At 35.4% G+C, this 15,323-nt stretch overlaps 1 protein-coding gene across 5 annotated transcripts; it reads left to right on the top strand.

The window, feature by feature from the left end:
- Positions 1-346: 346 nt before the first annotated feature.
- Positions 347-15,078, top strand: abhd6b (abhydrolase domain containing 6, acylglycerol lipase b). Of its 5 annotated transcripts, XM_042492022.2 has the most exons (12): positions 348-674; positions 791-863; positions 1,005-1,093; positions 7,038-7,240; positions 8,897-9,028; positions 10,511-10,667; positions 11,460-11,573; positions 11,669-11,801; positions 13,357-13,514; positions 13,644-13,698; positions 13,789-13,889; positions 14,896-15,078. In XM_042492022.2, the coding sequence occupies exons 5-12, from the start codon at positions 8,904-8,906 to the stop codon at positions 15,073-15,075; spliced, it is 1,023 nt and encodes a 340-aa protein (XP_042347956.2). In that variant the 5' UTR covers positions 348-674; positions 791-863; positions 1,005-1,093; positions 7,038-7,240; positions 8,897-8,903; the 3' UTR covers positions 15,076-15,078. The 5 variants fall into 5 exon arrangements, with proteins under 5 accessions (XP_087938172.1, XP_042347956.2, XP_042347957.2 ...); XM_088082046.1 differs by lacking the exon at positions 7,038-7,240 and having other exon boundaries at positions 347-674; XM_042492023.2 differs by lacking the exons at positions 348-674; positions 791-863; positions 1,005-1,093 and adding an exon at positions 4,931-6,081.
- The last annotated feature ends 245 nt before the right edge of the window (positions 15,079-15,323 follow it).

Raw genomic sequence — 15,323 nt, 5'->3', positions numbered from 1 at the left:
AATATTCATCAAAGTGTGGCAATGTTTTGGTTATGGTGTATATATGTATGTATTTATTTGTTCACCACAAAGTTTTTTCATTTTCTCCTGATGTTCCGTCCCTCCCTTTATGGCTGCTCACGTGGCATTTTAAATCATTTTTAATGCACTTTTGGCATTAGGGAGGGACATACAACTCTAAAAGACTGTATTTTTTATTTATTTTATCACAGATTCCGTGGATTTGGAGGGCATGTTTTCTTTAAAATTTTTTTTTTTTTAAATTAATGTCTGCTTTTTTAAAAAAAATCTATTTTTATTCTTCTTTAAATTTTCAGGGGCAAATTATATTTAATAAAAAACTTGTTTGATATATTTATTAATATGCGGTGTTTCTGATAGTTCAGTTGTAAATAAGTACAAACTCTATATATTTTGTAAAGAGATGGAAATATATAGTTTCTTGCGTTTACAGTTTATGAGTAACTGCTCTAAAATGTAAGATGGACCTCAGTTAAATATCTTAACATCATAATTGCACCTATATAGTAATTACCTAAGCAGTCAGTCACTGAAGCCACCAAGTTTTATGGAGATGAGGTCAGAACTCCTGCTGCTGTCTGTTTTGTTTCTTCTGTTCTCCGTCCCGCTGAGCTCACTGCAGAGGAGCACAGGGTGCATACAGTACGTCTGAGGTAAGCTGTTCATGTTGTCCATTCATATTAGGGGAAGGGGAAATATATTTTTGCCTCTAGCAAGATAATTTGTTGGGTCAGATCTCATACTTCCTGTTTTGCTCTCCTCCCAATAGCTCCCTGTTCTGAAGATGGCATTTAAAAAGTCTGGCTGATGCTGATGTGTCCGGCAGAGTGAGTTTTTCTCAGGTGAGCACAGCTTGTGTGCAAGTCAGCCAAAAATGCAAAGTGGAAAGAGACTTGGCACACAAACAGTATACAAAGTGGTTCAATGCAATGCGTGCTAACACTCAGTAGTGACAGAATAACTCTTTATTTTCCTGTCTGGAGGTGCTGAACCACAGTAAGATGACCAGGAGACAACACATCAGACAGATGAGGCTGGACACATGGATCTAAACTCGGGATAGTGTCAACATGTGAGTCAAAGAAGTCATGTTAACACACTCAGTCATCTGCTCTAGAAAAGTCCCCTAAAGTCTACATTATATGCTTTTTTGTTAGGGTCATAGGATTGAGCCAGTCTTGGTATAAAGCAGGAATCACACCACAATGTTTAAGACTTTTGAGTCATTGTTCATTCCCAGTTTTTATTCTATAAATCAAGAATGTACCAGGTTTATATTTTTCAAAGGTGAAAAACATCCGGCAAACGTTTCTCTACCAAAGATATCCTTATATCCTTTTCTTTGGTTTCAAAAATAACAAAATCTTATATTGGTGAAAAACTGAGATCGGATCACTCTATAGTATGCCTCAAAATAATAACATCAGAATACCCACGAGGAAAAGGATACTGGAAATTTAATAAATCTCTCCTGAATAACCCAGAATTTATTGATAATACAAAACAGTTCATAAATGAATTCTTCCAGATAAATGAAAAAACAGCCAATCCTCATATCGTTTGGGACGCATTTAAGTGTGCCTTTAGAGGACACTGTATAAAAAAATCATCAATTAAAAAAAAAGAAACTACACAAAAAGAAAATGGTCTAATTAAAGAAATTAAAGAACTAAATGAGGAAATAGACAAAGCTTATTCACAGGAGCTCTCTGAAATATTAGAACAAAAACAAGATGAAGCTAGAGAACATATACTATGAGCGTGCCATAGGCCAAATAACCCAATCTAAGGCTGTATGGATGGAGCAGGGAAAAATGTACTTTACAGTTTTAAGACTACAGCAAAGAAATATAGCTAAAAAATATAACCAGCTTAACTACACCAAACAGTACTATTATAAACCCTCAAGAGATTTTAAATATGGAAGTGGAATATTTTCCAAAAACTATTTTACTTGGGAAAACACAGAATCCTGCAACTACAATATTTTTCCTCCCGAGGTCAATGAGTGCAGAACTTACAACAGAACTACAGCAATCTTGAGGAGATTTAACGGAAGATGAAATCCTCGAGGGCTGTTAGATCTTTCTCTCCGGGTAAAGCTAGTGGTTTGGATGGTATTCCGATAAGGTATATTCCACCTTCTTCAATGAACTCAAAACTTATCTTTTAGCTTCATTTAATTACTCTTATGTCAATGGTTTTCTGTCAGAAACACAAAAACAAAGGTGTCATTTTCGCTGCTGTTGAAACAAAATTCTGATGGCCAATATAAAGACCCAACAAAAATGGAAAATTGGAGGCCCTTAACATTACTTTGCTGTGATAACGCATGCTTGCTAAATGTATGCTTCACGTATAAAAAAGGTTATAGGCAATATCATAAATCATGAGCAGGTAGGATTTATCAAAGGTAGATTCATTGGTGAAAATATTAGACACATCATCGATTTAATAGAAGATTGTCAAACATATAATAAACCTGGTATTCTGTTTATCTCAGATTTGGAAAAGGCTTTTGACAAAGTAAACTGGAATTTTATTTACAATACACTTAAGTTTTTAATTTTGGGAAAAATATTATAAGATGGGTACAGACTTTTTATAATCAACCAACCAGTAAAATACTAAATTATGGATATTTATCGGACAGTATTGCACTATCTAGAGGGAGTCCGGCAGGGTGTGCTCTATCACCTTATTTATTTATTTTATGTATGGAAATATTGGCCATCAGAATCCAGAAATAATGTAGCAATAAAGGTCTGCAATTGCACAATAGAGAATGTAAACTCACAATGTATGCCGATGATGTAACTTTCTTTTTACAACCAGAAGAAGAATCTCTCAATGAGCTAATTAAAGGAATTGAATATATTCTCAATTCATTCAGGGCTAAAAGCAAACTACGAGAAATGTGCAATTATGAGACTAGGAAATATTCTTGGAACAGACTATCAGTTAAAATCTGCAGCACCAGTGAAATGGACAGACAATGATGTTAAAATTCTGGGTATACATATATTTAATAATTTAAAAGACACGGTAAAATTCAATTATGAAAAATAGAAGATGAAGAGAAAGTGGAGAAACTATTACTTCCATGGAGAGGAATTCCTTTATCCTTAATGGGTAAAGTTACATTAATAAACTCTTTAGTCATTCCACAATTTGTGCATTTAATGATTACAATCCCTTCCCCAGAGAAATCATTTCTAAAACTTTTTTGAACAAAAATGTTTAAATTTATCTGGAACAATAAACCAGATAAGATTAAGCGACAATCGATGTACAATTCACTAGAAAATGGGGACTCAATTTAAAAAATCTAGACATGATGAATGAATCTCTGAAAGCCTCATGGATAAAAAAAATCTATCTTAATCCAAACTGGATATCTAGCCTTGGATTAACAAATAAATATGAATTTTTCAAAAGTAAACTATTTATCTATTTTCAGTTAAAAATACCCATATTGATTATATATTACAAAACAACCTTGATGGCATATCCACATTCTTCAAAGATGCATTGAAATCATGGCTAAATTTCCAATACTATCCTCCAGGCCAGTAGTTTATGAGTTTCAAAATCAATTATTATGGATGAATTCTAATATATTAATAAATGGTCAACCTTTCCTGTGGAATACATGTTTACAAGCCAGTTATGTTTATCAATGATCTTATTAATACTTCTGGTGAAATGTTCTCATATTCAGAGTTTTGTAGTAGATTTGGAGTTTGTGTCAAACAATTTCAGTATAATCAATTATTATCTGCAATACCAATTAAATGGAAACAAGCGATAAAAGGAAAAATTAAGTTATTAGTATGTAAACCACAGAGTAGGTGCAATGCATGGCAAGCGAGGAACATAAACAAAAAGATATACATGTTTTATTTACATACATCTGGGACAGCCTTTTCCCCCATAGAATCTGCAGGAAATGGGAAGATGAATTCAACCTCTATTCTTTGGAAACACTATTTTAGGAATATATATGTTAGTGCTATAGACACTTACTCAAGGATGTTTCAACTAAAGATATTTTATAGAATTATAGCAACTAATAAGCATCTTAAATTATGTAACATCACAGGAAACTCGTGGTGAAGATTCTGTGGGGTTGAAGAGGAAGATTTAATGCATCTGTTTTAATTTTTGCCCATATGTGGCCCAATTTTGGATGGCTGTTCAGAAATGGTTGTTTGAATTCAAAATTAAAATAGACATTTGTCCCATTAACGTGATGTTTGGAGGTTTGAGAACTTTCAAATCAATGTAGTGAATACAATATATTTTGTGGGAAAATCTTAATTTTTGGGAAATCAAAGGAAGATCTATGTATAACTAGATTTAAAATAAATTACACAAAATTCACACTTGAAAAAGTCATAGCGGCAAATCTAGGCAAATTATGCACTCACAAAAAAAAATGGGAAAAAATATTCTGGGACATACTCTGAATAATTTTGGATTCAAATAAGAGACTAAAAACAACCATTTTCTTTTCATTTGCTGGGTACAAATTTATTATAAAACGTACTGTGTATGATTAATTTTGGGTTAGAAAGGGAAGAAAGAAGAAAGGAAAGAAAAAAAAAAAAAAAAAAACTTAAATAAATTAAAGCTGTGTATGTATAAAAAATGAAATATACGAATTTAGATATGTATAAGGAACTTGCATGATGAGAAGAGATTATGTCAAATCTTTGGTATATATGTAGGTATGAATGTACGAGTGTTTGAATGTTTTTTTTTTTTTTTGGGTGGCTCTAGTGTACCAAGAGTGCGCACAGTGTATGGTGTAGGTGTTGGTATATATGGAAATTTGTATGTAATATTTTCTTTGTAATCATTGTATGTTGGTACATACATTAATAAAAAAAAAAAAAAAAACGTTTCTCTACAGGAGACAGTTAACATAAAGGTCAGTTTAGCATTCATGCTTTAAATACAGTTTTATTATGTCCTCTGTCTCTCTAAAAGGACCTTTTCTCAGTTTGAAAAAATACCCCTGATGATGGCATGATGATGTCATCAGGGTTAACTCAATCAGACCGGCTGGAGCCATGTGCTTAAAAAAAAATAACACTCTCATTTATCTGAATGGAGCCTGTCGGCACTCAGGGTGGCATCGCACGGGGCAGGGTCAACTTTTATATAATGTCGTCAGGAAAGGCACTTTGGCCAATTAAACACATACTTGGAAGATAATATTAATATTTATAATAATGATAATGATAAACTTTATTTATATTGCACTTGTCAAAGCAGCATTTCTAAAGTACTTTATAGTTTATGAAATTGTGTGGTGGTGCACAACATGAAATAGCAAGACAACATACAGTTTTAAACAGAAACAAATACTCAATAAATAACAAAGCACTTTGAATTGAATGAAAAAAATATATTTGTGACCCATGTAGGGGACTAAAAGTTAGGATATCTCAGGCTCTGTTTTGTTTTTTGGACATTTCTTTTTAGCTGTGACCAGAGTATCTATAGCTCGCTCTGACTGTTGTCTGGCCAGTTGGTCCACAAAATGTCCCCACCCTTTGTTGGCCACAATATTTATCCCATGAGGCTGAAATTTGGAGGTCGCAGCTGTTGCATATTCACGCTTGTTTTAATATCTTGTGAGACCAACTTTTATGGATTTGTAGCGTTTGATGATCTGAGTTAATGTGACTGCTGACTGTGTTGGCCTTAACTTCTGCTGGAAGATTACAGGGTGAGGCAGACTGTGCAGCTACGCCCTCTGTGCAGGCAGACCACACAGATGGCATCTCTGTGGAAGAGGATGTAGTATATTTCTCAACAGGATGAGAAACTTGTTGCTAAATTTCAAATTTCACAATGTCTATAAGGTCATAGCTTTGGAGAAAATCACTGACCACATGTGGATGCTCATCATGACACATCTGGTCCTCATTTTTGGTTTTGATACATTGGCTCCATCATGTGCGTTTTCAGAAGGCTTTGCTGTGTCAAGGAACGCTCTCAGGATACAATATGACGACCAGGATGACGCGGCCATCGTGACGTGAGCCTGAGGTGACTTGGGGAAATACACTGTGTATGTGACATGTGAGCAGATTGAGGACAGCCTCTTCGCCCTATATAAACCCAAATATGAGAATCATTCCCACGCAAGGCGAGCCTCTCTGCAGAGTTGCCGTGTCCATTTTGTTCTGCTCCAGTTTGTATGTAGGTCATCTGTAGTGGACCAGAGATGCAGCAGAATGGCAGCTCCACATTAGATGCATCAGATCGTATTTTCACTGTGTAATTCTGGGCCTCAGCTTAAATTTACTGCTGCTGATTTAGGATGAAGTCCTTTCGACGAAAATCCTGAGGATTGTAATTGTACGTGTATCTAAATCCTTCTATACAAACATCCACAGCCCCCCTATTTAGGAAATATAACTTATTATCTACTCACAGTGATACACAACATGTTTTTTTTTTATATAAATATCTGTATGTATCAAACAGGCCAGCACATGCAAAACAGTGGTAAGGGCCTTTTGAAAAAAAATCATGTTAACCCTTTAAAACCTGGAGTGATGTCACTTCAGATACTTTTCACAAGTACTGTATGTAGTCCTTTGAAACCTCAGCAAAGTGGTACGATTTCTAGCAAAAAACTATATTTAGAATTATTCTTATTAGATATTTAAAATTATATTAAGGAATTATTATCATTTCTAAGCACTTTTTCAAAGTCTTGTTTGACTTCTTTGTTTCTATTTCTTTTTCTTTTATTTCTTTTTTTCTTCTAATTTTCAGGTACTTTTGATGTAGTTTTTACTAATTTCCTGTTATTTTTGTGATCATTTCTTCTTTCATTGCTCATTGCCTTCCTCCCATTTTTTTCAGAAATCAAGCCAGTTTGCTCCAGTTTAAAAGGGTTAATATACAGAGCATCCTAGTGATCTGATATCCAAATTAAAATCACCTCTGGAGGGCAGTATGTTCTCAAATATATCAGTTCTCTTTATTTGCTTCAGTCAAGGAAACCTCAAAGTGCCGAGAGTAAAGTCTGAGCTGGACTCCCTCAAAGCTTCACTGTCAGCTGAAGCAGAGTCTATGACGCCTCACACACTGTGGATATCATGACACCCTGTGGTCTGTGCAAAGAAAGCCCTCAGATCTTCACTACTGACTCAAAACAGGGGACAATGCCGATCTGTCTCCATCATGACACCCAGTGGTAAGTGTTGGACATGGAGCTTGGATGTTGTCTAATTTGGACTTCTTAAGTCAAACTAACAGTGGAGACAGAAAACAGCATCCAGTGACTTAATATAACAGCTTTGTTTGGAGTGTGCTCAAAGACAATCTGTCAAACATGGTGTGAAAAAAGTGTGATTTCCACCGTCAAATAATGTCCTTTAACATGGAACTATATGATAACAACAACAACAATACCACTACTAATAATAATAATAATAATTAAAGCTACAGGCAGCGATGAAAGGGCCCTCACACCCCCACGTATGTCAGGAGTACTGGTGGGACACCAGCTAAAGTGTTCGTTCATTTCTGTGAAAGTTGGATAATGCATGCAGAGAGTTTGGACCCTGGAGTGAGATATTTTACACAATAGAAACTTGTGCCCCGTGTTTGATTGGCTCCTCCTTGGAAGGCGTGATCAGCCGTATTATAATATAAATGTCTCTTTGTGCTAATGCAAATGTGCCTAGGGGTCGACTGATACTGGTTTTTCAGGGCCGATACCGATTGATACTAGTTAAGAGACCAATAACCTATATTTGTAACCAATATACATTAACAATAAAAATGAAAATCTTTCTGTCAATATTTTAAGTTTTGGATCATAACAAACTCCAGCACAAAACTTTGTTTAAATGCCTTTAGCAAATGATTAATCAAAACTTGGACTTTCAACATCATATACAGCAAGTTCCCAGCAACTTTTTTTTTTTTAAATGAAGTGAAAATTTAAATAAAGAATGAATAAATAAAATATGGTATAGATATAAATATAAAAAAAATAGCTCCCTGAGGTTTAACAAAGTAAAAGTTCCTCCCATATTGATACTTTCTTTGCACTTTTTAATTAATTTTAATCGTGATCAATAAAATGAAACGCTGACACAGATAATCGTCAAAATGTCAAATATTGTCTCCGATAATCGGCCAGGCCGATACTCTGTCGACCCCCATCATATACTATGTTTCCACTGCAAATTTGTCCAGTGATCTTCAATTATCATTTGTTGCTCAACAGTAAAATCTACTGTAGGTTTATTGTGTTTATTTTACTGGCTGTAGCTGCTCTCACTGTGTTCACAGTGGTTATTCCATTAATGTTTATGTGTTGACAGTATGACAGCCTGGACTCAGTCAGAAGCAAAGTCTGGCCTGTTGTACGTTCACTTTAAAAGATTGACCGAATAATGTAGTGGCCCGGTTTCCCCAATGATGAGTAATAATCAATGAGTTTATCCAGAGCAAACATAATCTACCGGGACTAACGACACTCCACAGGGATAGTTTTATTCATTTTAAATACCAGGAAGAAAAGCTGACTTTTTATGCTCTCAACTCTTTTACTATTCTTTTAAATAAACTAAAGTATCTACATGCGGTAAAACTAATCAACAGAGTCACAGCGATCACGTGTGATACAGGAAACAAGAAGGGAGCAAACTAATCTGAAAAGTAAGTTTTTACAGTTTTGATAAGACATTTTGTGGCATGGAGAGATGTTTCATGTGTTATGTTGGGGAGTTGTTATTTTTTTATCTTAAAACAGTATGAATACTGACCCCTCCCCCGACATGCTATGTTCATGTGATGCTGCATGTGTGTGTAATGTGTGTGTGTTCCTGTATTTTTGTAGTTGAGCCATGGCTGCTGATCTGGACGTGGTGAATCTGTTTATCATTGCGGGAGGAACACTGGCTATTCCCATTCTGGCCTTTGTTGCTTCCTTCCTCCTCTGGCCGTCAGCACTCATTAAAGTGTATTACTGGTAAGGTCGATAATTTTGTTGTCCTCCCTGTCACTTTATGTGATTTAAATGTCCTCTTATTAGCTCAAAATAATAATTCCACCACGAATATTTTACAATAAATTACAAAGTACTGATGAAAAAACATACATATTTTTTTTTCAGTTTTAGCCACTTACTATCAAATTTCCTTTTTTTAAAAAAAATTTATACTTTCTGTAGTAATTATTTCTAGTTGTGGAAACTATACGATGTTTAAATTAAGTAAAATATTCAAACCCATAGACTGAATATTCAAACCCTAGATTAGATATTTTTTATGTCTTTACCATTTCTTCAAATAGAAAAAAAAATCATGTCTTGTGCATTTGTGCATTATTTTATCCACCTACCCCCCCTAATATCTGCCTGGGTTTGGATTAGCAAAATATTTGGCTGCACAAACAGTTTTAAAACAACACTCACATGCCCATATTGCATGTTTTAAATATTATTTTGAATTTTAGTGAGTAACCGAAGACAAATTACATGGCATTTTTTGTAATTACTTACATAATTAATTGGATTACAAAAAATATATAATAGAATCTGAATACTTTTTGGATTACTTTAAAATCAAATCTTGAAAATATTGCACCTTTTACTAAAAAAAACAGATGTAGCCACAAAAATTTGGGTTCCTCTCATATGCTTTCTTCTCGTTAAACATATCAAAACATTTTCAATGCAAATACATTTTATTTTGCACATGTAGAGCTCACAGCTGGTGAACAGTGTGTACTGCAGGTGGGATGCTGTTTCTTTTGTTAATTTTTGTCTCTGTTAATTGGCCATAGGGAGGACTTTGCTCTTGTAACATAAGTGAAACACTTAGCCTAAATGTTCATCCTCCATTTTCAGTGTTAATAAAAAGGAAGAAATATTACATTATCCATAAAGCTGTACATGTCAGACGTACATTTGATGAGTTAATAGAGCACTTGTTATCTTGGAAAAAAAAACAAAAACATAGTTTCCTAGTTTAAAGTTTAAAAAATCCCATGACACTGCAGCTATAATCTAATCACACATTTTTTTCTTTTTTCGAATGTAATTTAGGTTGATTACAATTACCCATGTTTTGTAATTTGATTATGTAATCCCAAATACACGTTATCCGTTACTACTTTATCCATATGTGCTTTTGAAAGCGGTGTTGGTCACTTTAATTTTGCCGAGACATGTGACAGCTGTATGGAATAAAAAGAGATCAGTCTTGAAAAGGGATTAATGTGAAATTTATAAACATAAACTGTGTAAGAGTGCATGTCAAATAAATTATAAAGCCACAAATTCCAGATTTGCCTCAGCATGAAACCCTTAATGTATCCAAGTCTTAACATAAAGAAAATTGGCAGCATAGCTCATAGCACATGCATCCAAGCCCATTATCACCCAAATTTGAATTCCAGTGCCTCATGTTTATGTGGACATATCAACTCAGATGTACTTACTTCTCTTCAGGTACTGGAGGAGGACTCTGGGCCTGCAGGTGCGTTACGCAGACTGCGGTGGTTATCGCTTCTGTTACTCCTACAGAGGAAAGCCCGGGATGAGACCTTCCATTTTAATGCTGCACGGCTTCTCTGCTCACAAAGACACGTGGCTCACTGTCGTCAAGGTCAGGAGCTCTGCAACACTAAACACAACTGTTTTAACTTATAGGACAGATTTCATCAAAACAAAGATGTTCAACCTGATTTTTTAAAGAAGCAGTGACAACACAGGTTATATTTAAATAATAATATAAAAAAGGGGGTATTTTATTAATCGAATGAACCTTATGCTTAAAAATGAATCAATAATGAATACTTAATGCTGTGGATTCATACATTTTATATATTATTGCTGGGAGTATCTATTTGAATTCATGTGGTTTGAACTATTTGATATTTCCGGGTCCTATATTTCCTGATGTTAAAGTTGTGTGTGTGGTTTTTGTTTTTGTTTTGTTTTTTTGGTTATTTTTTGGGTGTTGTTGGTTTAAGGTTTGGGAAATTGAGGTAGTAAATTGACGTGTCCAAAATTTTCACACGTTAAAGTGGTAATTTTCTGATCATCACACCGAGCACTGCCAACACTCAGTACAAATATTAACTCGGCAGGCAACGATCACTCACCTGCATGGGTGACCTTTCCCTAAATGTTACCTCTTTGGTTCAGATGGAAACAGTGGAGGTCTGAATTTGTGCATCCCTCCTTCAAAAATATGTTTTTAAACTTCACCCCTTTAAAATGACCTTGAAATTTCACAGTTTAATGCAAACAACATAAATTCAGATAGACTCTTCATATTAAAACATTTCTTTGCTATAAATTCAGTTGCTTGTTATGAGATTTCAATTACCCTGCCTGTCTCTGCTTTCATGCATACATTAATGGTTTTAAGATGTACTCTCCTTTGCTGCTCCAGTATCTACCAAAACATCTGCACATTGTGTGTGTGGACATGCCTGGTCACGAGGGAACGACACGCACCAACACAGAGGATTACTCCATTGAGGGGCAGGTCAGAAGGATCCATCAGGTACACTGAAGTCAGAGAAATGAAATATAACTGGACATATTTGTCTGGTACCAGAAATCATTCCACAAAAAATCTTTTTTTTTTTTTTGTCTCAGTTTGTGGAAACGATTCGCTTAAACAGGAAACCTTTCCATGTGGTCGGAACCTCCATGGGGGGAAATGTAGGCGGGGTGTACGCAGCCTGCTACCCCTCAGAGATCTGTAGCATGACGCTCATTTGTCCAGACGGTCAGTCACTGTGTCTGTATGACACCCTGCAAGGTTTTATGTGTGTGTGTGTGTATGTGTGTGTGTGTGTGTGTGTGTGTGTGTGTGTGTATGTGTGTGTGTTTGACAATTTCAGTGTTTTGCCAAAAGAAAGGTCAGACACAGAGACCAGTGAATATTTTTTATTTTATTTTATTTCATTTTTGTTCTCTGTGGCTCTAGAGCGAAAATAACCCTGATGATGTCATAGTGATGTCATCTCGGTTATCTTTGGTTAGATCTGTGTTACAAACTGGTGATGTGGAGTAGAGCTATGATCAAACCAAAAAAATCAGGTCTGATCCTACATTTCTTTCCCAATCTGACCCACAGCAGCAGCCTGTGCTGGATTAAAAACCCAAATTTCCACTCTGAAGAATACTAAAAAACAACAACAACAAGACAAAAAACAAATTATAAAATAATTATAAGCTTAAGTTAATTTAAGTATTTTCAGTTCTGTAACAGACATTTGCCTTCTCCGACTGAATATTCAGCACAGCCCAAAAACTGTCACATGCCACATATAATAAATAGAAATTTTATAACATATCTCCCCATTAATGAGCGGCGGGAGTCAGGATCAGTTAATGGCAACAAAGCCAATACATTATTCATGATATTACACAGACTATAAGGTCTGCATAAAAATAGAAATGCAGGGAACTTGGTCCAAACCCCAACTAAATCAAGCCTGGTGCAATTTTGAGAAATTACAGCCCTGAACCCGGCGGGTGGGTTCCAGCCCATTTGAGGTCGAGCGGAGAATCAAAGCTCGAGTAAAAATGGGTGCATTTAGTCAAGAGGGTTCATCCAGAGACTCAACCAGACGAAAGGTCCATCACTTCTTTTTGCTGTCTGTGCTTAAGACTTTTGCCATGTAAAAAACATAAAGAAGTAAATTAACAGCGCAACCATATTCTCTATGACTGTATGTTAGGTGTGAAAGAACTACGATGCTAACTTACCTAAAGAATAAAACCTGTATGCTTTTATTTTAGTAAATTATGTGTCCCTAACGTCATACTGCAACATTAAAAAACACATTGCCCAGCATTCTTTAAAAAAAGTCCACCTACACCATCTGCAAACTTAAATCTCTTTATTTTTTATGATTCATATTTTATTTGAGTTTTCAGAAAATTATAACAACAACAAAAAACATTACACATTACACAGGGAAAAAAGCAATTTAAAACTGAATAGTCAAAAATAGATAATACTGAATAAAACTAAATACCACAAGACAAAGCAAAACAAGTAAAATCATTTTTTACAACAACAGACTAAAAAGACTGAAGATTATCTGCTCTCTTATACGGAACATTTCACTCTTTGTGACTTTAGTGGCTTTTTAATTCACTTACAGCAACGTTTTTACAAAGACGTGACCTGGCATGATTATGATAACTCACACCCTTAATTCCTTACCTTTTCCTTTGTGGCTTGCTCTGGTTGACATTCGAAATAAAATATGAGCGTCCATTATCATCTCCATTATCATCTCTCATCTGAAATCATTTATTGTATCCCGCAGGTATAAGACACCCATGTGAGACCAAATTTGACAATCACCTGCAGGACCTGGAGCACAGCAATTACACTTTAAACATCCCGCTGATCCCCACCACACCCGAGGAGATGGAGGACATGTTCAGACTTTGCTCTCATGTTCGCTTTAAAATCCCTCAGCAGGTCAGGCCCAAACTTGAAAATAAAAACCTTATGGATTGTGTGAACTTACAGTGGGTGATAATATCATCATACTATTGTATTAAATGTTTGTTGGTTTGCTGCTGTTTATTTATGTGCTGTCATTGTTAGATTCTTCAAGGGTTGGTAGACGTTCGTCAGCCTCACAACACATTTTATGAAGAAGGTTAGCTCACTTTCGTCTGAAATTTTTCAGTATTTCCAGTGTGAGCAAATAGTATAGTACATACCAGTAACATTTTTTTTTCTTTATTAGTATTTATGGAGATTGTTGGTGAGAAATCAAGATACGCCTTACAGGAGCACTTACATCTGATCACTGCACCTTTACAAGTGATATGGGGCAAACAAGACCAGGTAACAGATGATGTTCAACAAATACAGTGAGTCAGCAAAGCCTTTACAAACACAGAAGTGAATACCTGGCATATTTTACTTCTGAACTAATTCTAAAATACATGTGGTTGTGTACAAACTTAAAATCTAAAGGTGTTGGCTCAGGTTAGTTGCTCAGTGCTGAATAGTGATGTCTCGGGATGTCCCGATCAGATCATTATCCGGCCCAATCAATGTATTTATTTTGAGCATGCACCCCCACCTTTTGTTTACATCCGCTGTCACACAGGTGTCTAAAATGGAGAGCACGATTTGCAGCAGATATTTAAGTTTTATTGTAATGCTGCTGCTCTAATATGTAGACACAGATTTTTTTCTCATGTTCAACTTAAGCTGTTACACCACTTTAAGAGGAACTGAATTTTCCAATTTTAGTTAACTATTTTTATCATAATGCTGTAGTAAGCAGAATAGTGACCAATACTAGAATGTTAAAGTTAAGCTAAAACACTAATTTGAAGTGAAATTGTGATAAAATTACTTATTTATAGTGTTCAATACTTTTATTACAATGCTGCACTAAATGGATCTGAGAGCAGCTTTTAAAGACACATTTTACCTTCTCTACTTCGTTGATTTGTTGAAAAACCAATGCTGCACCTTGTATAATTGTGATATAAAAATATAAAAATATTTTTAGTCTGTTTACTTTGTTATTTTATAAGAAATGAAATAAAAACTCTTCAGGAATTGTTTGGATGCAGGCATATTTTCTTGTTTTTCATTGCAGTGCTATTAAACTGTCGAGCATATACACTGGATTGATTTTGATAACTTTGAAATACTTGTTGCATTTTGCAGCTGTATTAAGTTAAATACAGCATTGAATCAAGACTTGGTATCAGCACATACTCAATGACTCAGCCAAGGATTGGGGCCAAAAAAACGTAATCATGACATCCCCACTCCTGTCACATACCTACACAGACATAATGACTGTTATAATGACTGTCTTGTATTTGTCCAGGTGGTGGATGTCTCTGGAGCTGCAGTCATTGCAGAGGTGTTGCCTGGATGCAGAGTGGACCTGCTGGACAACTGTGGACACTCTGTGGTGATGGAGAGGCCTTGTCGGACAGCCAAACTCATCCTGGAATTCATCATTTTGCAGCAAGATGCCAGGGGTGGCACAAAGAAGTCTTCCTGAACTTAAGACTTTTAATTTTTTCTTTCCACTGCAATTCTTCACATGTTCCCTGTAATATGACATGCACATGTAAACAGATGTCTGAGCTGCAAAAAATGTCATTAATAAGACAGAAAGCACGCTTTATAGCGCTGCAGCATCTTAGATCAGTGGTTCCCAACTGATGGGTTGTAGTCCAAAAGTGGATTGTGGGTCCATTCTGACTGGACCACATGTGACTCCTGGCCATTGAAAGAAAAAAACAACAA

This window comes from Plectropomus leopardus, chromosome 9 (genome assembly GCF_026936395.1).
Source record: "Plectropomus leopardus strain MGB_pleo_1.0 chromosome 9, ASM2693639v1, whole genome shotgun sequence".
NCBI lineage: Eukaryota > Metazoa > Chordata > Actinopteri > Perciformes > Serranidae > Plectropomus > Plectropomus leopardus.
Note: the sequence above shows the minus strand (reverse complement) of the source record. Positions and strands in the feature narration are given on the sequence as shown.